The sequence below is a fragment of the Dermacentor silvarum genome, chromosome 6 (assembly GCF_013339745.2).
Source record: "Dermacentor silvarum isolate Dsil-2018 chromosome 6, BIME_Dsil_1.4, whole genome shotgun sequence".
In the NCBI taxonomy this organism is placed as follows: domain Eukaryota; kingdom Metazoa; phylum Arthropoda; class Arachnida; order Ixodida; family Ixodidae; genus Dermacentor; species Dermacentor silvarum.
In genome coordinates, this window is record NC_051159.1 from 136671500 (window position 1) to 136695867 (window position 24368).

The 24368-nt window shown below is 48.1% G+C and overlaps 1 protein-coding gene and 1 non-coding gene across 2 annotated transcripts; one reads left to right on the forward strand and one right to left on the reverse strand.

Annotated features, from left to right (window-relative positions):
* Positions 1 to 591: 591 nt before the first annotated feature.
* LOC119456916 (neprilysin) lies at positions 592 to 3054 on the reverse strand. The gene has a single exon (XM_037718732.1). The coding sequence runs from the start codon at positions 3052 to 3054 to the stop codon at positions 592 to 594; it is 2463 nt and encodes an 820-aa protein (XP_037574660.1).
* Positions 3055 to 23468: 20414 nt separating this feature from the next.
* On the forward strand, positions 23469 to 23540 carry Trnat-cgu (transfer RNA threonine (anticodon CGU)). The gene has a single exon. It is a non-coding gene; the product is annotated as a tRNA-Thr (tRNA).
* Positions 23541 to 24368: the final 828 nt, after the last annotated feature.

Consider the following 24368-nt stretch of genomic DNA (forward strand, 5'->3'; position numbering starts at 1 on the left):
CGTGGCCATTGTCCGGGCTCAGCGACTATTCATCTTCTTTATTTGCAACACATTCCCGCGGCCGACAAAATTGCTACAGGCTGCTGGCTTCAAGAAAGTAAACTTTCTGGGCGGGACGCCTTATCATAGAGTTGGACGCCAGCTTCAGGCGGCGCGCTCGAGCGACGCCGCCGCAACCAGGAAGCAGTTCCGTCACCCGGGCCAGCTTCCACAGGATAGGCGGCTAATTGTAGAAGTCCACCAGGACAACGTCTCCAACTTTAAGTCGTAGTAGCAGCTTGGGTGTCGCCTCTTGTGCAGAGCGCAGAAGGGAATTACGACTTAGAACGCGCTTCAAGATGTCCTTGGTAATGCGGACCAGTCATTCCTACCATCCTCCCCACCAAGGCGCTCGCTCGACGTTGAACGTCAATTCGATGCGACGTGAACTGCGACGTGAACGCCCAACTGTATGCGGGATCATTTCCGAGCTGCCGCGCACAGTTATAAAAGGAGATGGCGTTCAGAACTCGGAATACAATACATTAAAAGGTCTAAACATTGTCACCATGTTCAAAAATGCTATCGAACAAACACTTTCACAACGCTAAGTTAGCCTCCAAAAAACGAGCACTTCCCACCAGACATCCATGTCCCTGGCGAACAGTCAAAAGTAGCTGCAAAAGGCGGAAAATTGCGTAGAGGGAAGTTGCATTTCTCAGCTCCACCATACCGCTCCTTGCCACACAGCGCGTGGCAATAGCTCATAAAGAATAACTTGGCACCTGACGTGGGTCCCAAATCCTCTGCGTCAATTGCAATATCCAGGTCAGGCTGCCTTGAGAAGGCAGCATACGCAACTTCTAACGCTGGCAGGAAAGGCAGCAACGGCACGTGGTCACCTCGCTGCACGTCTGCCAGCTGGCAGTCTGCTCTCTGCATGTACTCCATGTTACTTTCATTCAGCCACAACGCGCCACTATCATTGGAGTTGAACGTCACTCCCGTCTTATCCAGGAGACGGAGCAACTGGGTGGCGTATACAGAAGTGAGACCTCCGTAGTTTACAGAGCTTGGCGTGTACGGATAGAAGAAGGGAGCTCTGATGACGGCCACAGACATGAGAACGCGATTTACGTGATAAATGTAACCGGTATCTCCTAATGGTGTAGACTTCAGGTTCCCAAAGAATACGTCCGAATAGCGCTCGCTGCCAAGGAGTGACCTCGACTTATTAAAGACAGCAAGATAGTTGTCATGTTTCGACGTTCGCATCTTGCTATGGAGAGCCAGGAGCGCTTCGATGCTTAAAACTGTGACTTCAGGCCACACGTCTCGCTGCACTTCTCGAACCTTTGCTGCAACACGTTCCTTTGTTTTGGCGTCGATCCAGATGGATGCGTTGGCAAGAACAATGAGTTCCTTATCGATACTCTGCAAGATTTCATTCAGCTGCCTTTGCGATGACTCCGGAAATGTGTCCTTGATGTGATTAGCCCCACTGAGTAGTCCCAGAAAAGTATCCACGTAGGCCAGGCAGGCTGCAGGTCTGTGTCTTTGCAATAGTCTGGAATCGCTCTCCATATTCGAGTTTTCCTTTGTTGTCGCCTGTGAATCATTGGAGCGCAGGTCAGTTAAGAGCCACAGGTACTCTTCCACAAATACCCAGCAAACACTGGCCACGACATCCTCCCGTTTGTACTTGGTCAGAACGCCATCAAGGCCCTTCACCACGCCGACGTTCTCTAGTACAATTAGACTGCTCTCGTTGAACGTTTGCTCGCTGCTGCTGTGGGCATTCAGAAATGTCACCCACTCTTGAACCGATGTCGTGGCCATGGTTAGGTTGGCCACTCTGAGTAATGTCTGCTCTTCTCGCTCGAATGTCACGGCGCTAAAGAGATCTTCTTGCACGGCACGCAACAGCTGCATATCGGCACTGGCGAATGCGTTGATGTGTTTCTGGACGTGTCTCCAAGCGTAGCGGCTAGCAGCATTACGTACTTCCGGTACCACATGCTTCCGGTGTCTCGTGAGTAAAAGGAAAGGATTACGGCTGTCAGAGATGACTCGCAAGTCGAAGACTAGGCCTAGGTTCCACCGAAGGCAGAGCCGGACGAGAAGGTCCATCGGGTGGCCTGAAAATTTGTCTTCTGTGGACATGGGAAGGCCCAGAAGCTTGGCAATGTCAATGAATGCATCTGCACTGACGCCCAACTGATTAGCGACGCATGTCGAAACAAGGTTACGAACGACTCTGTTGCTGGCCAGAGGTCGCGCCAGGCTGCTGATCACGTCCACCGCTAGCGCCATGGCAGCATCTTCTGCCTGATTCCGAGCTCCCTCATGGAATGCCTGCCATCGGCCACAGACGTAGGCATAGAAGTCTACGCAGGGGTCCGCTGTTTTGTTGTAAGCGGATGCGAGGCGATACGCGTGGTACAGGCAGCCCTGGGATCTGCACGTTGTCGGTGGCTGGGTTCTGCCGGCTGCCAGGAAATTGGCGCTTAATGCGCTCACCAGCATAACGCCAACCGAGACTGCGCAGAGGATCCGTGGTACGACAGAGCCTCTGGCCGGGACACCACCACACGACGCACACGACGGCTTTGTCACGTGTTCTTGCTTGAGCACGGGCGACGTTATTGTCACGACGGCAGCGGCCATAGCCAATGCGTCTTGGAGTGTAACCAAGTGCGAAGAATCTGCAGCGTCCTTAGACTTGTGGTGTCGGTGCGTAGACGGCTTCCTCGATGGCTGCGGTCTCCTTTCTTCAAGCGGTTGGGCCGTTGCTTCCCAAGCAGGCACAAACACACTGATGGACGATTTGTGGTGGGTTCCAGTGGTTGACACCGGCGCAGGGCACTGCTGCTGCAGCTCGGTCGCGTCCTTGGGCACCGGCTGCGAGCGACTCCGACTACGACCACGACTGCTGCGTTGTCTGCTAACTGGGGACTCGCCGCACTGCCTCGCCGCAGCCTCGTCAATGATCGGCTCTGTCTCTTTCCTGTTGCGACGACCGCGTCTCTTATGACCCCGTTTCTTAGTCTTACCGACACGCACTTCGGATGACATCTTCTTCTTCTTTATTTGCAACAATGCCTGCAGCGTTGTTTACTTAACTAGTAGCGTGCCAATTCCGTCTCATGACAGTAGTAAAAAAGAGCGGGCGCGAAAATCCCCAGGGCCGTATCTCAGCGCGTAACATACTGGGTTTTTTACAGCGTAGCTGTATATGCCTACGCTGAAACACCCGCAGTCTGATCACAGAAACCCTACGGCGGAAATAAACCTATCGATAACTCACGTCTCGTTCACTTGGTATCTACCAAAATTGGTTGGAAGGGTACGAATGTATGCCTAACATGACTGATAGCTCATGACATCAATAACATCACATGCTCGTCAGTTACGCCACGTATAATGATAATAAAATCACGTGTGGCGCATACCCGCATTGGATATTCGGGTGTGAGCCAGGGACAAGAAAGAAAGAAAGAAAGAAAGAAAGAAAGAAAGAAAGAAAGAAAGAAAGGAAGAAAGAAGGAAAGAAAGAAAGAAATCACGTGTGGCTCATGCCAGGGGCCGCACATTTCAGCTTCGCTGGTTTACCATCTCTACGGCGTGCATAGAAAAAAACTCTCACTGGCCGTATGCTGTATGTGCGAGTGAAAGCGCGCGAGGGCCAGGGACGCACTTTCACGGGGAGCGAACGCACGGCGGAGAGCAAGCACGACTTATGTGCGAGTGAAATCGCGTGAGGGCGAGAGACGCGCGCTTTCACGGGGAGCGAACGCGCGGCGGAGAGCAAACGCGACTTCCCAGTGGAAGGGGAGCGGTGGGCGAGGAGGGCATCGAGGCACCCTAGACTGTGTGTGTGCGTGCCCGCTCTCCCACTGTGGCGCATGCGCCCAGCCCTGCCGGCTTCTGCCGCCTGTAGGCCGTTTCACATGGCGCGATTTTCACACAGCGACACAGCGAATTCCGTCGCTCAGCGACCGCTGCGACGTCGCGGGCTCTCCGCGACGGGATTCCAACATGTTGGAATTTCCGTCGCTGAGTCGCAGCGATCGGCGCGATGTGGGCGGAGCAACGTGATGTAACAGCAAGCGCCGTCGAAATAGGCGCTTTCCTGTTTTACCGCGTGTTGGAATCTCAGCGGAGCAATGTCGCGCACCAGTTTCAATGTTTTAACAGAGCGTACGTACCCACCAGCGCCTGTGGCTCAGGAGCTTCGTCAACGATTTTTGTTTTCTCCAGCTCGCACAATTCATTTAAAAGGAGAAGCTGCATGCTATCCAGTCGGGAGCTGACGCCGCCTTCAACATACGGCACGTACCCTCATGATCGTCGCCGTTGTCAACGTCTTCATTGCTACAAATTGTGCCAGGCACTTGCACACTTAATAGTAGCTTCTTTTGGAGAAGCAAATACTCCTCCAGGAGAAGAGTTGTGGCTTCCATCGTACCGCAACAACACAACTAGAGTGTACAAATCAAGACCACCCCACCACGCCGCACGCTTATGCGGTTTGTGCAGCATTTTCACTCGCCGCAGCTGCGGACTAAGCGATCGCAAAGTCTCAACGCGTTTAAGGGCTGAAAAATTGTGTACTATTCTATTTTCAAAAAAATATTATGAAATTGTAATATTTGACTAGTTTCCATGTTGTTTTTATTTAACGATGCAGGCATGGATACTTTGTGAGCAGGCAGCAACATTGGGCGTCGCTGCGACGGAAATCGCGCGGTCAAAGACGCATGTGACAGCTGCCAGCGAAAATCGCTCTGCGACGTGCGCGACAGAACGATTTTTTTCGCCCCAATCGCGCCATGTGAAACGGCCTTGTGCCGCCGACTCTCTCTGGGCTCTCGCCCGCCTCTCCCCTAACAGTGTAGATGACGGCATTTAGCCGCTCCGTCACGTAGTCAGCGTTTTGACAGCGGTTGTGTGCGGTCACACAAACAACGCGCACAACTGTTGTCGACGACGGCGGCGTTTTGCCCGCGTTCGCACCGAACGCGCGCGGCGTTGGTGATGTGTTTATGAAGAACGTGCCAACCTTTGCCGTACACCCTATGGCGATGTACCGCAGCGATCATAAGGGCATGGTCCCTGTGGTCACTAAACAAATGCAAACCACCGGATCATATATATTTCTCATTCTTTAATACTTCAAATAACCAATTACACCATCACATCTTAAGAGTCATAATTGGAAATAAATAATTCCCACCATAGTACAGCTTCGTTGGTCTTCCATCTGCACCCCAGTGGAAGGGCTGACAGTTTTTTCCTAAGGAGTTGTTATGTGAGGCAGACATACACTGCCGCTGATAACCTGAGCTTCAAAAGACTAATTAACAAAAATTTATTAGTAATCTTTTTATTAGTGCCTTTATTAGTGCCTTATTAGTGCCGTGTTTAAATGAAAAATTTGAAGGCAGTCACATATTAACGCCCCCAATTTTTTTAAAGTCCAGGAAATAGTACCCTATTTGAGATCCTCATCATCAGCCTATTTTTATGTATACTGCAGGACGAAGGCCTCTCCCAGTGGTGTCCAATTACCTCTGTCTTGAGTTAGTTGATTCATACTTGCGCATGCAAATTTTCTAATTCCATCACCCCTCATAGTTTGCGGCCGTAACGACTGCGCTTCCCTTTTCATGGCACCCATTTTGTGCTCACGTCACGCTCCACTACTCCGATATTGCCTGGATTCACAGCTTAAATTTTATTATGAACATCTAGAATTTGGTGCAATTTTCAGGATTTAAAAATGAGGGTGCATTAAAATATGACCGCCTTCAAGTTTGCGATTTAAACAACTGCCCCTAAGGCACTAATAACAAGATAATTAATAATTTTTGTTAGCATTCTGAGACACGCATTATTAGCGGCAAAGAACGTCTAGCTGCATTGCCTAGGAATTCCTCCACAAGAACGCCACGTTCGCTGCGCTTATATCTTCCTTATAAAAAAACAAAATCGGTGTGGTTTAAAAAAACACCCTGTATAAGTAACATGTTGGTAGCAGGTGAGAAGCATCAACACAAGGGAACATTTGTTTTTTTTTTTCATAAATTTCACGTGACGCAAACAAAAATACATTCTACTTTCAGTGAAGATACTTAAGACCCCAAATAACTATGGTGAGCTTAAAATATAATGAAGCCGAGAGGGGGAAAATCACTATAAAGAAGCTCTGACACCAACTTTTCCACGCACCTAAGGTAATTCATTCACGCAAGCGCATTGACCGCCACGTTGAATGAGCGCGACACTTTATTACGTAGTAGTCGGGTGTACACGCCGAAGCAGTTTGTTCGCGTCACTTATTTTTTAGCAACATTTGTGCAACAAAATTCCCCGTTATGTACAAGGTCGCAACAGCGGAACATTTGTCAACGTTCGCTGTGTCGCAAGGCTGGCCCTGAGGGCCTACTATGCCGAGCATTCCCTAAAAAAAAAAAAAGGAGTGGGCGTGTGTTTTCAAGCCTCACAAAACGAAGCCGTCAGTTTGAAAGGCTTCCGCGGGCGCCTTGAGCTGACGTATCTGTGAAAGCGACGGGGTACAGTGATGAACGGCTCTGCACGTCGCACATGTCAAGCTCGTGGTTTTACCTTCTTCAGGTTTACCTCGAAAACCGTCGTTATGTGTATGGAGAAAGAAGCTCACGCCTGTATAAGTTTACTGTATTTTTTTTAAACATTGGTGTTTTCAGAACCAAATGTTTTAAGTATGACTGTTTATAATACAGAGTCATTTGAATTTATTCTTGGGCCCGCTGTGGGCGGTGTAGGAGGGGGAATATGGTATAGTTAGTCGCTGAAAATCTGGAACCATTATCTAAACTTAATCTAAACTATGATATCTCTACCACTATTTAGAAGGACATTTGGCACAGTGTGTCACGGTTTTTAGAATTACCACGCTTGCCACGATAGCACGCTTGCTCACTCCAGTGTTTTGACAGCGAGTTTCCGCGTTCATCGAGGGAGATGTCTTCATGTTTGCTTGTGCACGCGTGACAGCATGCTTGTTAATTTCGTTAGTGACCGAATATTCACAAGTTTATACGGACGATAAAACTACTATTCATACTTCGTATAGTTGTGTACTAATTTGCTATCGCAATCGATGCTTCGCCTTTCGGGTGAAACTGCGACTTTTTAAGCATGTGAAGTCGATAATTCGGCTTTACCGTTGGCTAAACCCACAACGTGCCTACGAACCTACAGAGGTGAAAATTTCAAATTTGTTATTTTTTTCTTTGTTTATCGTTTTTTGTTTGCTGAAAAAGACGCACACTACCGCTTTTCTACAGCTACATTTGTTATTTATCAAAATATTTAGTGTTATGGAAATTAACACATTCGATGTCACGCGCCGCTTAAAGCACGGCACATATATGCGAGGATGTAGAAAGCAGGCGAATTGAATGGCATTGTACGGTGTGCACGATGGTAACTTGAAGCATGTGCCTACCACCATTCACATGCTTGTTGGGTGGAAGCGGAGTTCGGTTTGCGTGAAGAAATTTTGTATAAATCTGTGTAAGTAATATACATACGAGGACACGCTGTGGAACTTGTCTGCTGTAAAACAGAACTAAGGTTGCTGGCGGGACTTGGATTGAACTCATGCCACAGTGCACGGGCAATGAGCGGAGTAAGACCGACGCTTTCTTTCCTGAACTATCATCGGAGTGAATACTATAGGACAGTGGACGGCCAGTAAACGTACGTCCACTGAACCCAACTGATCAACAAACAAATGAAATACAACACATGTGGTCCGCTTCCCATACGTCAAACGTCGGGCACAAAAGTATGGGGGTAGGGAAGGGGGTGAAACCACGAAAAGACTTGTCCGAGTCAGCACGACGCGCTAAACCCTGGCGTACCGCCAAAGAATGTAAATAAAGATAGTAGTAATAGTAATTTATTTAAGTAAATACATAAATAAATAGGAAAGGAAGAAAATTACTGCTGATCGCACAATAACTGTCTGGCGCAGTCTTATGCCACCTGAACGACGGTCAGGATTGCGTGATGGGAGTAAAGAAATAAAAGAACAGGGAGAGAGTGTAGCAGAGGGTATGAGGTAAAGAAGAAAAGTATTTACATACATACAACAGAGCGACTAGGTAAACGCTTATCTATAGTTTGTATGCGGAGCTCCATCTTCAAGAGACTTTATAACCAGGCCCCGCACACTGGCACAGTTATTTGTAGGGGGTGCCACCCAAATAAGACCAAAATATAGTGGTCTTTCGTGCCCCTAGGTAGAGCACTGCACGGGCTCGGGCTTACCCGAAAGCCCAGGACCGGCCCGGCCGGGCCGGGCCGGGTAGAGCAGTTTTTTCACGGGCTCGGGCCGGGCTCGGGTTTTTTGACGCTGGCCCGGGCCGGGCTCGGGCTTTCTGGTGGTGCGCATGTAACGTGCAGCCAGTTATTCTCGGGCGTCTCAACTCTGAAAAACATGTATTTTTCGGTCTCGGGCCGGGTTCGAGCCGGTTTCGAGCCGGGCTCGGGCCGGGCTCGGGCCTAAGGTAATAGGGTGGCGGGCCGGGCCGGGCGGGTAACGTAGATTATTTCCGGGCCCGGGCCGGGCCCGGGTCTCGCCATAAACGTTTTGATCGGGCTCGGGCCCCAATGTAAAAACCGGCCCGGTCCCGGCTGCAAAAATCGGCCCGTGCAGTGCTCTACCCCTAGGCTCATAGATTGACAATCATAGTCTGGCGTGGCTACCAAGCACTTAACCGTACATCCCCAGAGGTTCGCCACATTTAGTCGCTCACTCGGAACCGAAAGAAAAATATTTTGGACGTGAAAGTAGGACGCGGAAATAAAGCCCATAAGAATTTCCCACACGTGCTGCATTGAATACAAACGTAGAATTTTCATGCAAATCTCGTTGGATTCCGCGCCCGTTACTACGTGAACATATTTGACGGGTGGTTGTAACGAGTGTAAAAGCTGCGCCCGATCACATAATCAAACATATTTGCTTTCGTTTTTCTGTATTTTTTTATTTGGATAGAGCCTTCTTTCGGTAAGGCGATTAATTCCTGCCTGTATCCACTGAATCGATCTGTTTGCGCTAATGAACGGATGGATGGATGGATGTAAAACTTTAATGAACGTCCTGAGGTACACGACTCAGCGCGCAGCGGGCCGCTCCCACGTTGGGACAGTCAGGCCATGCCCGACCGCCGCATCGTGGGCCCTCTGGACAGCCCGTAGTTGCGCCCCGGCCTCGGGGCTCTTGACAGCGGAGAGCCACTTGTCCTCATTTATTTCTTCCGTGCCTCGTAACGAGGCACGGAATGAATAGTATATTTGCTGAAATGAATGAATGGTATATTTGCTTTACAGTTAAATTGCACCTAAGGCTGACAGTAACCTGACAAAAAAAAACGTCTCAACCACATCATCAGAGACCAGCTCCTATCACCTCCTAGCTATATTTCCTCCCGTTAATTTTGACCCCAATACAGAAGATGGTATGTCTTGCGGAGAAAACTTGTTTTGTGACTCTTTCATTCCGATAACAAGTCTATAGGCAGGAACCGCCTTCCTGCGTCCGTCACCACAGTCCCGGACACCCCTAACTTCAAGACAGCATTGCATAATTTAATTTTGTGACCATGTCAACTCCTGTATATGTACATTCTTTTTAAACCCACTTGTTTCTCTAATGCATTTGGATCCTTAAAGTAAATAAACTAAATTTAATTGAGGTAATTAAATAAGTTAATTTAAACTACGCGCAATCGTTGAACGGTACGCAGAAGACCTTCGATTTAGGCACTATTTTCGTCTCGCCCACCGTGGTCACCCAGTGGCTATGGTAAAGCGTTGCTGCGCACGAGGTCATAGGTTCAATCCCTGCAGCGGCTGCCGCCTTACGCTGAAGGTGGTATACAAGAAGGCTCGGGTACGCGCTTCACGAGTATGTTGAAGAAACTCAGATCCATAAAATCAATCCGGAGAGCTCAACTAACGGCCTACCTCGTTTCCCACTGCACATCCTTGGGACGCTTACTGATGTCGCACGGGAATGGCCGATAGCCCGATGTGTAACTCCCGTATGTGCGAGGAAACCATCGAGCACATATGTGTATCTGTCCTCACTACGACGTACACCACCTGTCTCTCCGGAAAACTGTAAACCGACTGGACTCGAGACCGTTGCCTGAGTCACAGATACTCGGACAGTGGCCACATCCGTCACTGGCGCAAAAAGCGATTCGTGCACTATAGCGCAGTACTTGAAGTGCACCGGCTTGAGAGACCGCTTAATAGTGCCCCCTGTACATACTCCAACGTGCACTGAGCGCTCACTCCCTTCCTCTTTTCTTCGTTCTATTCCCCGTTTCCCTTACCCCCAGTGTAGGGTAGCCAACCGGACGCTCGTCTGGTTGACCTCCCTGCGTTTCCTCTTCTGGCTCTCTCTCTCTCTCTCTCTCTCTGTCGGGGCGTAAAAACCCACAATCTTTTTAACGTTTTTGCTATAAAAGGCGGCTTACTGAGGGAGCGACATTTCACGCATATCGCTATCGTGTTTCTTAACGACTTGTCACTATTTTTCCGACACTTCTTCTTGCTTTCTTTTTTTTTTTTCAATGCAGGTTACACATAAAAGAAACCGTTCCCTACTTGGGTACTTGCTGAAATAATTTTCTCTGATATTGACAAGCAGGCGATACATTTGCGCCCATTGATGTTTTTCAATTCACATTGGCTTTTTTTGCACTCATAACGCTAGCCATACATAATTAAGTTATTGTTTAAAAGGTAACGTATTAGTGGCAGCATTTATCAATATTTGCTCCTTAAGAAAATTGAACTGGATCACTGAAGCTCTGCAAAGCAACGCTTCAAAAATCTCGCAATTGCAACCACAACGAACGGCCTCCAACGTCCCTGGCTATAAGACACCTCATGTGCCTGCGCACAAAAATATGAATCTTTCTCGATTTGAAATTCAAAACGCGAACGCGTCGTAGTTCAATGAAACATTTAGCATCGGTATAAGTTTGCGCTGTCTTGACTTCTACGAGAGAACTCGTCTGCTAACGCAGTCACTGACCGCATACGGGCTAACTATGATGTCCCCAAGGCTGCATTTGGTTGGATTTGAAAGCACGTACCATTCCTATAAACTTTACAAACAAATAGAGATATAACATGAAGATTGCTGCGAGACAAAATTTTGTAAGCCCACTTTCTGGCAAAATTTATGTATGGACATGCATGAAGTAGGATATGGAAATCAAACGATGGACTTTCTACTCGCGTAGAAAACAAGTATTTGTAATAGGCTATTTTAGTTTAACCGGTCATCTTTACAAGGTCAAGATAGCTGGTTAACGACAAAGAAAGAGCTCTCGTCTATATAAGCAAGCGACGGCTCCAGCGCTTGTGTCCTATTTGTCCTTACAAATAACTCTGGAAATTTTAGGGATTGCATACAAATCACAACTATACAAAACGCCGATGTCAAGACGGGCATTGCAATAGTAAATTCTTGTAATGGTGATTATAGTTTAATGGGACCTGTTTACAATGACAAGTTAGCTTGTTTACGACAGTGATAGATCTCGTTTCTAAAACAATGACCACTCAACAGCTTGCGTCCTCTTCTTCATTACAAGTGACACGATTAATTTTATACATCTCATAAAACTCGAAACTATACAAAACCCCGATGTCAATGCTAGCCATTGAAACGAGAGCTTTCATGACAATACTGCATATATTATATTTCAAACGAACCAAAATCTGCTGTTACTGTTTTCTTTCTTTCTTTTTCTTTTTTTTCTGTTTTGAGTTGGTGCAGTATGATTTTAAGGCATAAAAGAGAAAAACCGTCCGCGGAGGTTATGAAAGATGCTTTCAGCATTCGTTGCCAACGAACATTAGTTACTCACAACTCTTGTTTCGTGGTTTACGAAAAAAAAAATCATTTTCAAGTGGCACATTCAGTCTTTGTTGCTTGATTTTTTTTTTTTATCCGGATGTCCTATTCTCAATTTCATTTGCGGGAATTCACATAATTTCTGCTGCTATTGCAGTTCAGCAATATCACGCTGCTCGTTACGAGAGTGCAGGGAAAGAAAAAAAAAGAAAGCAACTCCTGCGTTTTTTCGCGCACAAAACTCGTGAGCAGCATATTATGCACTGCCGCTTTATGCTGATATGATATTCAAGATAGCGGCCCATCACATAGCCGAACGCAAACTCTGACCAATAACGCCAAGTTTTAACGTGTCGCACATGTATTTATTGCATGTATTTTTCCAAAGGCAAATGTAACGCGATCATTCAAACTCAATCCGTCATTCGAACTTGAATAACCCCAAAGCACTACAGCCGCGCTATTATGATAACGAACAATCTAAAACAGTTTATAGAAGAGCAGAAAGAACAAGGTTGGGTAGCATCAAATGTTGCCGTTGTAACACTCTTTCGCCCACCACCTCCGCAGAATAATCTCGATAGAATCCGCACTGTATACGTTTCACACTTGCCATACGCGAGATTTGCAAAACATGACATCCCTATGCCCCCTTCCCCCAGAGCAGGGTGGCAAACCGGACGTGCTTCTGGTTAGCCTTTCTCCCTTTCATTTCTTTTATTTCTCTATCTCTCTGTCTCTCTCTCTCTCTCTCAGCAAGTACGCATTTCTAACGTGGCAGTTGAAGGAACGCAATAAGAGTGAATCTTGAAGTTATTAAGGCGCAAGCCTTAGGTGTCTATGTTGGCGGTGCCCTTGGCATGCCCTTGGCGGTGACCTTGGCGAAACTGCGCCATCACGAAGAATGGCCGACGCCGCAAAAAATGATCGGATTGACATCACATTTCTCAGTGAGGTTCCTGTAAACAAGGGAAATTAATTAGTGGCTTTCAAAAGAAAATTTAGTACATTTCGGTTGGGATGGGAATCGAACCCGGGCCTCCGGCGTGCGAGACGAGAACGCTTCGCGGGAGCCACGGCTGCTCCACGGTTCTGGCTTACTAAAGGTGTGTATAGTGCGTGCGTGATTGCACACGTCACGTCGCAGTCATCTTGCTGACTAAAGGGGTGGCCTAGTGCATGCACTAACACGCTGTACTTTAGGTACTACGCTAAGTGTTCATATGTGGCGCTCAGGAGGTCGCCTTAGTGCAACACATGTATTTCCCACTGCGGCTCGTTATGTCTCGCAAGAAGTCGAGTCCCCGTTTGTATAACTTAATGCATTACCCATATGTCTTACAAAGGAAGTCTAACTCCGATTGTAAAACTTCATTTATTACCAAATGAGCAGCATGTTTTCGCTTTCTTGTGTTACAAGAGTGTAACACCTGCCGAACTTTTTTTTAAAGGGCAGTCAAAATTTAGTTGTGGTGTTCCAGTTGTGCACGAGTCGACAACGAACACGTAGCCGCGAGAATTTTTCGAAATGGTGCCATAATAACGGAGTTAAACGCATTTGATGATCAAAACAAGGCCCTCACTCGTTTCGCTCTTTCCTTCGCTACTCTTCGTTCGTCGGCTGGTCTCTCCTCCTCGCCGAGTGCTCCTCCATATGTCACGTGACATACGTCATCGCCAACGCGCATTTCAAAATACTGTCCACTTCCGGTTAAGGCACGTCCTCGCTAGCGGCAAACATACCGATGGCGAACCGACCTGCAGTGCCGTAGAATCTCTACCGTGCGAGAGGTGTTCAAAGTAGACGGCATTTCGGCCGGCGCACCGCCCACCGCACGACCGACGGGCCAATCGACGACCGCGAAGCTGCGTGCCTCCGCCACTGGCAACGCAAACATCAGTTGCAGCTTCTGTTCCAATAAAAATAATTTCCGCTAGAAAAAGTATGCGTAAATTGTACATTTACAAAAAAAAACGATATCCACTTTCAAACGCTTCACACGAACGCGAGCTCCGATAATTGTCGAGCTAAGCTGCAGTGCACGGCTACCGACGGCAGACGACCGGCTCGGCCGTGCTGGCATCGCAGCCGACGGCACCGCTAATATCAGCGTATTTTCTTTTTTGTGTTCATTTATTGCGAGAAGCGACAACAACGGTTAAAAAATACCGCGGCTTGTGAGGGTCGGCGATTCATTCCGAAGCGCCGTCCCGCTTTAGCTTAGAAGTGAACCAGAGAAGGCCTATAGCGACGATATCGGCGCCGTCGAGCGATCAGCGGCGGTGAGGCTGCCGCACAAATGGGTCCCGGTCTCATCCTCTCTACGGCAAGAAAATCTCGCCGTTCGCGAGCAAAACCACCGTCGAACGGCGACCCGCGAATGGCAAACGGCGTGCGGCGAGTTAACATGTCGGTCAGGTGGACGGGCCTTGATTAGCTGCGACTCAGCGCTTTTCGGCTACCCGCTGTTGCTGCCGTGCCGGTCCGTGCTCATGCGAAGCGTGCCGCTATGGACCCTGTGTTCAGAGCGCTAAGCACGACTGTGTTGGAACGTGAGCGATTTCACACTTGCGTTGCGGGCTATAATTACCGACTCGCATGTGCGCACAAGCGGAAGAGTAGGGAACGCGCGTACCTGCTAGCAGACTACCCGGAAGTCGTAGGTTCTTGTTCGACCAATCGACATCGTCGCCCCCGTTGGCAACACCAGATGCACCATGGTGACATCACTACGACCACTGGGGATACCGGAAAGGCCCGGAGAGGAGCACGGCATTGTTTTCTTTTTTTTTTTTTTTTTTTTTGGGGGGGGGGGGGGGGGAGGGGCGCCCGCGGCGCGTAGAGCTGCAGCGTTTGGCATCGTTGATCGTGACGGCATTCTGAACTCGACGAGCATATTTACTTGCAATGTTCAAAAAATATCAGAGGTGGTTTAGGGGCCCTCTAAGGGTCAGTGTGACCCATTTTTGCGCACAGTTATACAAGTTCGCCTACACAATGCACTACTGGAATTCAGCGTTTCTACAAATAAGACTGAGATACATGGTATAAGATGTTATTGGCGCGAAGTTGTTGCTCTTCGAATGAAAATTTAAAATGGCAAAAATGTGAGGAGTTTCAAAAACAAGTAAAGAGGGCAAAACATAAGGTCGAACGGGGAAGGAATGCTCATGTAGATATAGGGATAATTATTAGGCTTCAAGCACACTTTGCTAACCTGTTTTCAAATGTTTGAAGTAAACTTCGGTGTGTATTTACAAATAAAGTCTCATGGCTTCTAAAAGTGAGACATATTTGCAGTTTTCGAGGGGTGGTTCAAGAAAATTCGCGGAGAAAAATCTTGTACCACTGTTGATGCTGAAATGAAAGAGTCGTACATTGAAATGAATGCAGCATCGGCTCCAATGACGGTACGTGATGGAAGTAAAAGTTGTCGCAGTTTCACCCGAAAGGCGAAGCATCAATTGCGATAGCAACTTAGTAGACGGAGTAAGGATAGCAGTTTTATCCGCTGTACAAACTTGGACATGCAGCAGCACCGGCAACACACAGCGTGCGGCGTTGGTGACTTTTGCCGGAGCCTCTGATGTAAATAGGCACTTGGTGCCGCAGCTAAACGTCGCCTCCCTTCCCTGCCCCCCCCCCCCCCCCCCCCCACGGCCTTTCGTGCGTCAGAAGAAGGCGCGTTTGCTCTACATATATGGTGATTGAGGAGGAAAGAGACGCCTACTTCTGCAGCCCTTAAGGGAGCACGGCACAGAACGCGCGTTTGTTCTCCGCCGTGCGTTCACTCCCCGTGAAAGCGCGCGTCCCTCGCGCCCTTTCACTCGCATATACAGCGTTCGGCGGCGCGCGGCGACGATTTCATCTCCATTGACGTCATACGGAACCTCACGGCGACGGCAACGGCGACGGCGACGCCGACGGCAGAAATCTGCTTTGGAGTGTCCATATAATTGCTATCGCAATAATATATCGTTTCCATTCCTTCGTCGGCTCTCGCGTGCGTCGGACGCCTCTCCGAGCGGTGTCAGCATCCACAGGCCACGATTCTACTGTTTCATGAAGACAACAAAGTTATTATTGCGATAGCAATTATATGGACACTCAAAAGCAGATTTCTGCCGTCGGCGTCGCCGTCGCCGTCGCCGTGAGGTTCCGTATGACGTCAATGGAGATGAAATCGTCGCCGCGCGCCGAACGCTGTATGTGCGAATGAAAGAGCGCGAGGGACGCGTGCTTTCACGGGGAGTGAACGCACGGCGGAGAACAAACGCGCGTTCTGCGCTGTGCTCCCTTAAGGGCTGCAGAAGTAGGCGTCTCTTTCCTCCTCTACAATCACCATATATGTAGAGCAAACGTGCCTTCTTCCGACGCGCGAAAGGACGTGGGGGAGGGGGGGGGGATGGGGAGAGAAAGGAGGCGACGTTTAGCTGCGGCACCAAGTGCCTATTTATATGAGAGGCTCCGGCAACAGTCACCAACGCCGCACGCATTTTGAGCGAACGCGGGCAAAACGCCGACGGCGTCGACAACAGTTCTGCGTGTTGCTGGTGCTGCTGCATGTCCAAGTTTATACAGCTGATAAAGCTGCTATCATTACTCCGTATAGCTATCTTCAAATTTGCTATCGCAATTGATGCTTCGCCTTTCAGGTGAAACTGCGACAACTTTTTCTGCCCCAACTGGAAACGCGTCCCTGAACACTATGTTTCAGCATTGTGATGTGTCTGTCAGGCCATATCTAATCAATGACTTCGAAGAAGAATATGAGCGGCTATAAGTGGTCAAGGATGTGGCATAAATAGATGCCTACCAGATGAATTATGTCTGGGCAATAACGACATATTCAATGTCGTAATATTCAATGTCGAGCACTTGCTACGAAGCAAGTGCTCGTAGAACCAAGGGAACTGCGCATCAAAGTTAAAAGATGCCTTGTCGTCGATTCCAACGACAGTCAGGTGAGAGTCAAGCTTTATTGGCTTCCTTGCCATATCAGCGACAACGTCATACGAAAATCACTGGAACCGTTTGGAAAAATTGAGGAAGTCAGCAGAGAAACGTGGCTGACCGGAACATTTAAGGGAGCCCAGACCTCATCAAGGTCAGTGATTTTGAAACTGAAACACGCATTTACTGGCAGAATGCTCCCGCATCAGATTTGTATACAGGACAGCAATACTCTTGTAATTGTGCCTGGAAGACCACTTCTGTGTATAAGATGCAAGGGATCGGGCCATATAAGAAAGGATTGTCGTATCCCACGGTGTTCTGAATGCCGCAAGTTTGGAAGCTGACGACTGCAGGAAAACATACGCTACCATGATACGGGAAGATGGCGAGAACGACGATACAAAGGCGCTCATGGACGAAGATGAAGCTGTAGAAACATTGCAGCCTCGTAAGATTAACATTTCCTCATGGCAGCATGAACCTGAAACACCAGCCAGTGGCGCACCGACAGGAGGGGGGGGGGGGGGGGGGTTGGCGGTTGTAACCCCCCCCCCCCCCCCACCCCTGAGGCCGACCTGAGCCCCCCTTTTGTTTAACCCCTTATCTTTCCTTGTGCATTTGAGTACTGCAACTAAGATGTAAGACGCGCAATCGTCTGCACACTCGCAAAAAGCGCATTTTTGGACAATTTCGCGTGACGAAATTGAAATTAGTGCTGTTTAGATGGTATTGGCAAACTTTTAACCCCCCCCCCCCCCCCCCCCCTGGAAGAGATCCTGGGTGCGCTACTGACACCAGCCACGCCAAAATAAACTGAGAACGCCGATTTTACAGTGAAGGCTGCGGCAGCAGTTTCGCCTGCTGTATCTCTAATAACAAATAAAGCTTCAGGGGGAGCCGGAAAAAGAGTGCAGCGCAGTGTTTAAAGCTCCGTGCCCTTCAGTACCAGTGGTCACGCCGAAGGCAGTTGAAGTGATCTACCCAGAAGCAGAACCAGAATGAGTGGAGACGCCAGCTGCGTCTGAAGGCGCGGTCCCTGCACTGGAAACAAAGGCTGTGGACCTGGGAGCAGAACGCCCCAGGATGCCAGCAGCGTCTGAATCCACGGACCTACCGATGGACGCGAGGACACCGGAGGCGTACCTATCCTTGGAGTCAGATCCACAGGACGCAAGCACTATGGTTTCGAGGATGCATGTGCTTTGTTCGGACGAAGATCATGGTACATCAGGGAGGACCGCAGAGATGAGAAGCATGGTGCCAAAAGCAAAATCGAACGCGGCCATAAAGAGGAACTGTGTTAACACGGCTCCTCGGATCCGTCAGTGGAGAAATGTCACTAGTGTTCCTTGTGACCTGTGAAGATCACGCCTCAAAGGTGTGTTGATTGGCCGGAGCAGCGGTAGTGTCTTTCCAAAATGGCTTACTTAAAGCTAAAAACTTTTAACTGCTTGAGCTTGGTCGCGCGCAGGAGGAAACAATGGTTTATAAATCTAATCTTACAAGAAAATGTTAACATTAGATTTATTCATGAGGCTAAACTTTCATTGAGTGTGCAGTTGGAAGAGATAAACCACTTCGTTCGCAACCATTACTCGTTTCATTTTTCACCTGTCTGTAGATATGGTGGAGGGACGGCCATTTTGGTAAAGAAACAGTATACCCCGAATGGGACAAGGACCGAAATGGCCGCATGGATAGTGGGGATTTGGTGTACCAGAATCAACCATACAAGCTTATTTCGATTCATGCTCCCAATGACGCATCGCTGCGAAAAGAGAGAGAGATAATTTATTTGAAGGAAGGCATAGAGGTCGGTCTGAGTTAGCATGCTCTAGCCTGCTACTCTGCACAGGGGGTGGGGGGAACGGGTACATAAAGGCTGGGTTAGGGGTGATGCGAAAAGAATTCTTTTCAGGCCTGAGGCAGTATCTTGACTCACCGTGCCGTACTATATTTGCAGGAGACACTAATTGTGTTTTACGTGCTTCTGATTGTTCGAAAAAGCGACCTCCAGATACCAGCCTACCAGAACTCCAAAAGCTTTTGAGCGACTATAACTTGCAGGATGTTACCAAACTTGCGCCAGGAAATAACCACGGTTTTACACATTGGCAGGGCCACTGTCACTCAAAGTTTAATCAGCTTTTACGCGTCTAGCGATCTCCCATCGTACATTGTGCGGTATAGGGTGAAGCCCGTCGCATTCTCAGATCATGCATTTGTCACAGCCATGATTGAAGAAAAGCAAAGAAAAAGGGGGCGCAAGGAATGGCAGTTGTTGAAGCTGAATGAGAGTCTCCTGGATGACTAAGAGATCTGCTGCAGCATTAGCAATCTAATCAAGGAAAGAACGAACGCAGGACACTTCGACGCCATATTGTGGGAAGAGTTAAAAGAAGGGTGTAAAATGTTTCTATTTAAGAAAAATGTGGTTGATCCCTCTTATATAGGAATCGGTATAGAACACGAAAGTGAAACGTGTCTTCACAGAAGTAGTGTAATGTTTATTGCACATTGATATATAATGTCTATTGGTGTTTTGTGGCTAAAGCGCCCTTAGGCGTTGATGCACCCACGCTGACGCCTGGTGGCACGTCTCCTCCATCACGACTACCAACGTCGATGACCATGAGCAACCGTCGTGCATATGGAAGCTGCACTACGCTGCACACGCTAGCACAACGCGAAAGACGAAGCACGTAACTGACACACTAATACAACGCTCAAGACAAAGCACGTAACTGAATCGTCACCGAGTCAAATCAGCGCGTACAGCGCGTCGTAATTGCAGCCTCCGCGATCAACTTCAGAAACATTTTCAGAGCTAATTGCGGAGGCCACGCTCCGCTGTGCTGAGTACGGTGAACGCCACCTAGTAGTTGGTAGTGCTTCTTGATGCCAGCGTCCCTTCGAATGCTGGCATCGAGGCGTCGTAGTGCTGAGACCACCGAAGCGTTCACTGTCGGTGCGCGTTAGTGTCATAATGCAGTACTTCTCTTTTCTGCTCGTAGGCGGCGGCACCGCCCCGAGCAAGAGCGCGGGTACACGGAGGAGTGTTAGATATATAAGGCGCGTCTGTGTAGCTCTCTGCAAATGCGTTTGTGGCGCAATGGGTTAAACGCTCGGCGATCTATCGTCGCGGACCGAGAGGTCGTGGGTTCGATTTCCAAATTTTGCATGTTTGTGGAACTTTTTCTTCTGGTTTCTTTCTTTGTATTATGTTCGTGTATGTTCGTGTGACGTATTTCCGTGACGGAAATACGTCAGTGAAGTCTTGGTGGACCCCGGCATAAAACACTTTCGTGTTAAAATTAGGCAAGTTTGCACTCGGTCACGCAAAGCTTTGGCACAGCGAAGCTTACTGGCTGCTACTGCTAGGTATGAACTTGGTTGCTGCTAGGTCTTAACTTTGTTTAACTTAACTACGCATATAGGAAGGTATTCTCGAGCGATCATTTTCGGTGGTACCTTCCCTTTCGTGACATTTCACGTGACTAGCGCTGGACGCGTGGGCGCCTACGAGCGACAGCGCTCCTGGCATGCCACAAACGCAGACAGGCTAACCAAGTTTGGTACAGTGCCAAGAACGCTGTCGCTTGCCGACGCCGAATGCGTTGGCGACATTTCGCGTGAGTAGCGCTGGACGCGTCGGCGCCTACGAGCGACAGCGTTCCTGGCATGCCACAAACGCAGGGAGGCTAACCAATGTTGGCACAGTGCCAAGAACGCTGCTGCTTGCCGACGCCGAACGCGTTGGAGGCTAGCCGCTCGATATCAATCGGCCAGATTTGCTGTGTCTTGAGCTTTGAGCGGCCTAGTGCAAGCTTTTTTTTTTCTCCTGACTCAGCACGGTGTGGAGAGAAGAGAGGCAGGGGTCGGGAAGGCAGGAAGCTAGCGAGGAGGAGACCGCGTGCGCATGCACTAGGTCTCCTCCTCTTTCGGGTTGCCATGGCTACCACGGCTACGTACCACGAATTACGGCTGGCTTAAACAGATTCGCTGTTAAAAAGACAAGAAAACAGTTCTAAAAGAGCGAAAAGCTGAGCTTGATGCGAACTCTGAAAAATCTAATCGAAGACGAAAACTGTCGCACGGGTGCCTTTACAGAAGATATCAAAGAGTGCGAAAGGCACCTGCTGTCAATCCTGAAGAAGGAGTACAAAGGCGCTAGGATCCGGTCTATGATGGAATCACAGCAAAGAGATTAGAAACGCTCAAGATTCTCAAGACAAAAGAAAGACAGCGGGGAAGGAAAAACAGAATAGAAGCAATGCAAAGCGGCGACAGCATTCTCACATCCCAAAACGGCACCGAGGCTGCTTTTACTCAAGCTTACAAGGACCTCTTCGAATATGGAAGTAACACATTTGACCGCAAACTCTTGCAAAAATATGCATCAACGTTAAATTGCATAAATGACGAAACAAAACAAAAAAAACGGATCAGTGCATATCAGAGAGAGAAATAGAATGGGCCATTCGTAAATTAAAACCAAGGGATCATCATGAATTTATGGGCTCAGTACTACTATTTACAATAAATTTTCACTGGAATTAGTACCTATACTACGCGAAGTTTACGAAAACATTTCGAAACGAGGATTATCGCCGCCATCTATGCGACGAGGTCTTACTGTCTTTCCGCCGAATAAGCAATCAAGGCAAGTGTCAACAGGGAGCGATTTCCGCCCCATTAGTCTTTTAACGACCGATTACAAAATTCTAGCCAAAAATATAGCTAGACGACTTGACTTTGCCCCCGGAAAAGTCATCGGGAACCACTAATCATACGGCATCAAAGGACGTTGTATCAGCGATAATCTGCATGCCATGCGGAAAATATGCGAAGCGACCTCCGTTGATGGATCCAGAGTAGCGGTTCTGCAAGTTTATCTGAGCAAGGCTTTCGACAGAGTAGCACATGACTTTCTCTTCACCTTGCGTTAAGGCCTGCAACATTGGGGACCGCCTTCTTAAATATATGTGTCTGCTACAGGCAAGTATCGACGCGACTGGTGATCAAAGGGCAAACGACACCGACGATAGAGCTCAACAGGTCCATTAGCCAAGGATGTCCCATGTCACCAGTTCTTTTTGCTCTGTACTTGGAACTCCTGTGCCGAACAATTCTGAACGACGGTGACCTAACAGGCTTCAGTTTCACAGATACCTCTCTGAAAGTCCTCACCTACGCCGACGACCTTACGCTTGTCTGTGCCTCTAAAGAAGTCCCCCAAGGAGTGCAGCATGTCATGGACTTTTGTAAAGTGTCTGCTGCTAAAGTGAATTGTGAAAAGTGCGCGGGTGCATGGCTAGGTGTATGAGACACAAAACCAACCACCTTTCTGGATGTTAAGTGGACGTCTGAAAGTATCAGCCACCTCGGTGTGTGCTTTGATACTGCCAACCTACAGAACGGGCAGAATACAATGCGAAGTGACACTCTCACGGCAAAAGTGCAACCGTGGCAAGGAAGAACTGTTCCACTTATGAACAGAGCTCTTGTGTGCAAGGCTGTGTTGTTTCCAGCTGTGTGGTACTCAGCGCAGGTGATGCCCTGTTTGTCGGCATACGTGAATCGAGTACATAGATTTCGCGCAACATTTATTTGGGAGTCACGTTTTGAGCGTATGCGGCGCAGTAATTTATTTTTAAGTAAGGCGGAAGGATGCCTAGAGCACGTAAATGTAGAGGTAAAACTAAAAGTTCACAGGTACCTTTTTTTTTTCAAAAACCAAACTAATCATATTAAACATCATTCTGTCAAACAACTAGGTGATGGGTACTTGGGTGAATGGATTGATGGTGCCCAAGGAGTTTCACGTGTGCACACCCTAAAATTCTACAGGGAGGTGGAGCAGGCCGCTCACTTCTTTGAGCAGCGTTTTTCTCAAGAGTACCTAAAAAATGTAAAATGGAAGAGCCTTTACTGAAACACTATAGGTATGCTATTCCCACCACCACTATATCGGTCTCGATATGGAAGCCAGCTAGAGTCTGTCGTTTTCAAGCGTCTTCCAAAATATCCTGTAAAAACAGTGACTAAGGATTTTTTTGTTAAGTCACATGTCGAAGTTTTACCTGTCAACCATAATTAGGTAATAATTTTTTTGTGCCGTGGTCAACGAACTGCGCGCTCTGCCCCTATCCAGAATCGTTGCAACGCGTCTTTTTGTTTTGTACAAATGCATCCCACTTTTGGCACAACATACGAATTGCGTTCGATGTACAGATATACCCAAAGTCGGAAGATGCAAAGTTTTTGACAGTCGAACACCAGCAAAATAACAGCTGGGTTGAAAGCCTGATATTAATAGGTTTGTATGCAATTTGGAGATCACGAACGGACTACATTCTACCTCTAGAAAACACGCAACCGACGCGGACCCATTTTTGTGGCGCTTTTGCATACGCAAGTTTGCTGCTTGACGTTGAAGATGAGTTTAGCAAGATATTGCAGGTGTGGCAGAAGCGCCTGCAGCAAAGACTGGTCTTTATGTAGATATGTGATTCATTCTCTCTTTGTATTTGGAAACCTATGAAAAAGCTTCTGGAATGGTACTTGCTATGTTAGAAAAATAAAGAATGCGGGCGAAAAAAGGCCGCTATAGCTCAGTGGTAGAGCACTGGTCTCGTAAACCAGGGGTCGTGAGTTCAAACCTCCCGAGCGGCAGCTATCTTCTTTTTACTATTTTCTATCACGTGCAGATGACTATATGACATTTTTTGCCCCTAATAATGATAGTGCTGCATTGGTGCAACTTCTTTCTTAGTCTCAAATGAAGGCAGGATGTCCAAAGGTGTTCGAAACGTTATCTGCGCGTGGCATGGCGAACGAACCGCGCTTTGAAATAAATAAACCTTGTTTAGTGTAGCGCCATTTTCCCTTCTGTCCAAGGTTTCCCATACAGTAATAGGACTTTGAACTAGTAGAGAAGGCCCTTTTATACTGACACACAGTCTTTCTACGTCTATCCTGCCGGCGGAGACTCTTCCATGAAGCACCACGCTCTTTCTTTCGTTACTTAAAGCCTTAATACCGCAGAAACGTTACGAAAGATTCTCTAAATATGCAATTTAGTTGCTCTTAGACTTTGTAAGAACATTTGCTGGTTTGCCGCACTCAAAGCATGATTTGGCAAGTATATAGTTCTGCATCGCACTAGCATAGCTGGTCCACGGTTCGCGATAACTTCAGCGCAAATCCCGTGTGGGAACAAAGCGGCTTCCTGCATTCACTCCGCCTTTCAGCGTTTTGCTTTCGCAGCCCACAAAAGAGAACTTTCGGAAGTGTGCCCATTTGCTCGCACAACTCGATAACTTTGCCGAGTCCCGCTAGTGTTCGCACTACTTAAGTTTAGTATTTCGCAACGGTGATTCGGCGGCCATTACTCGCGGCGAATGGCACATACTATATACGCTTCACAGCCATTCTCGCAGTGCCAGATTCGCTTTATCTGCTCTTACGTTCGCCGCAAACTACGACGTTTGTAGGCTGACA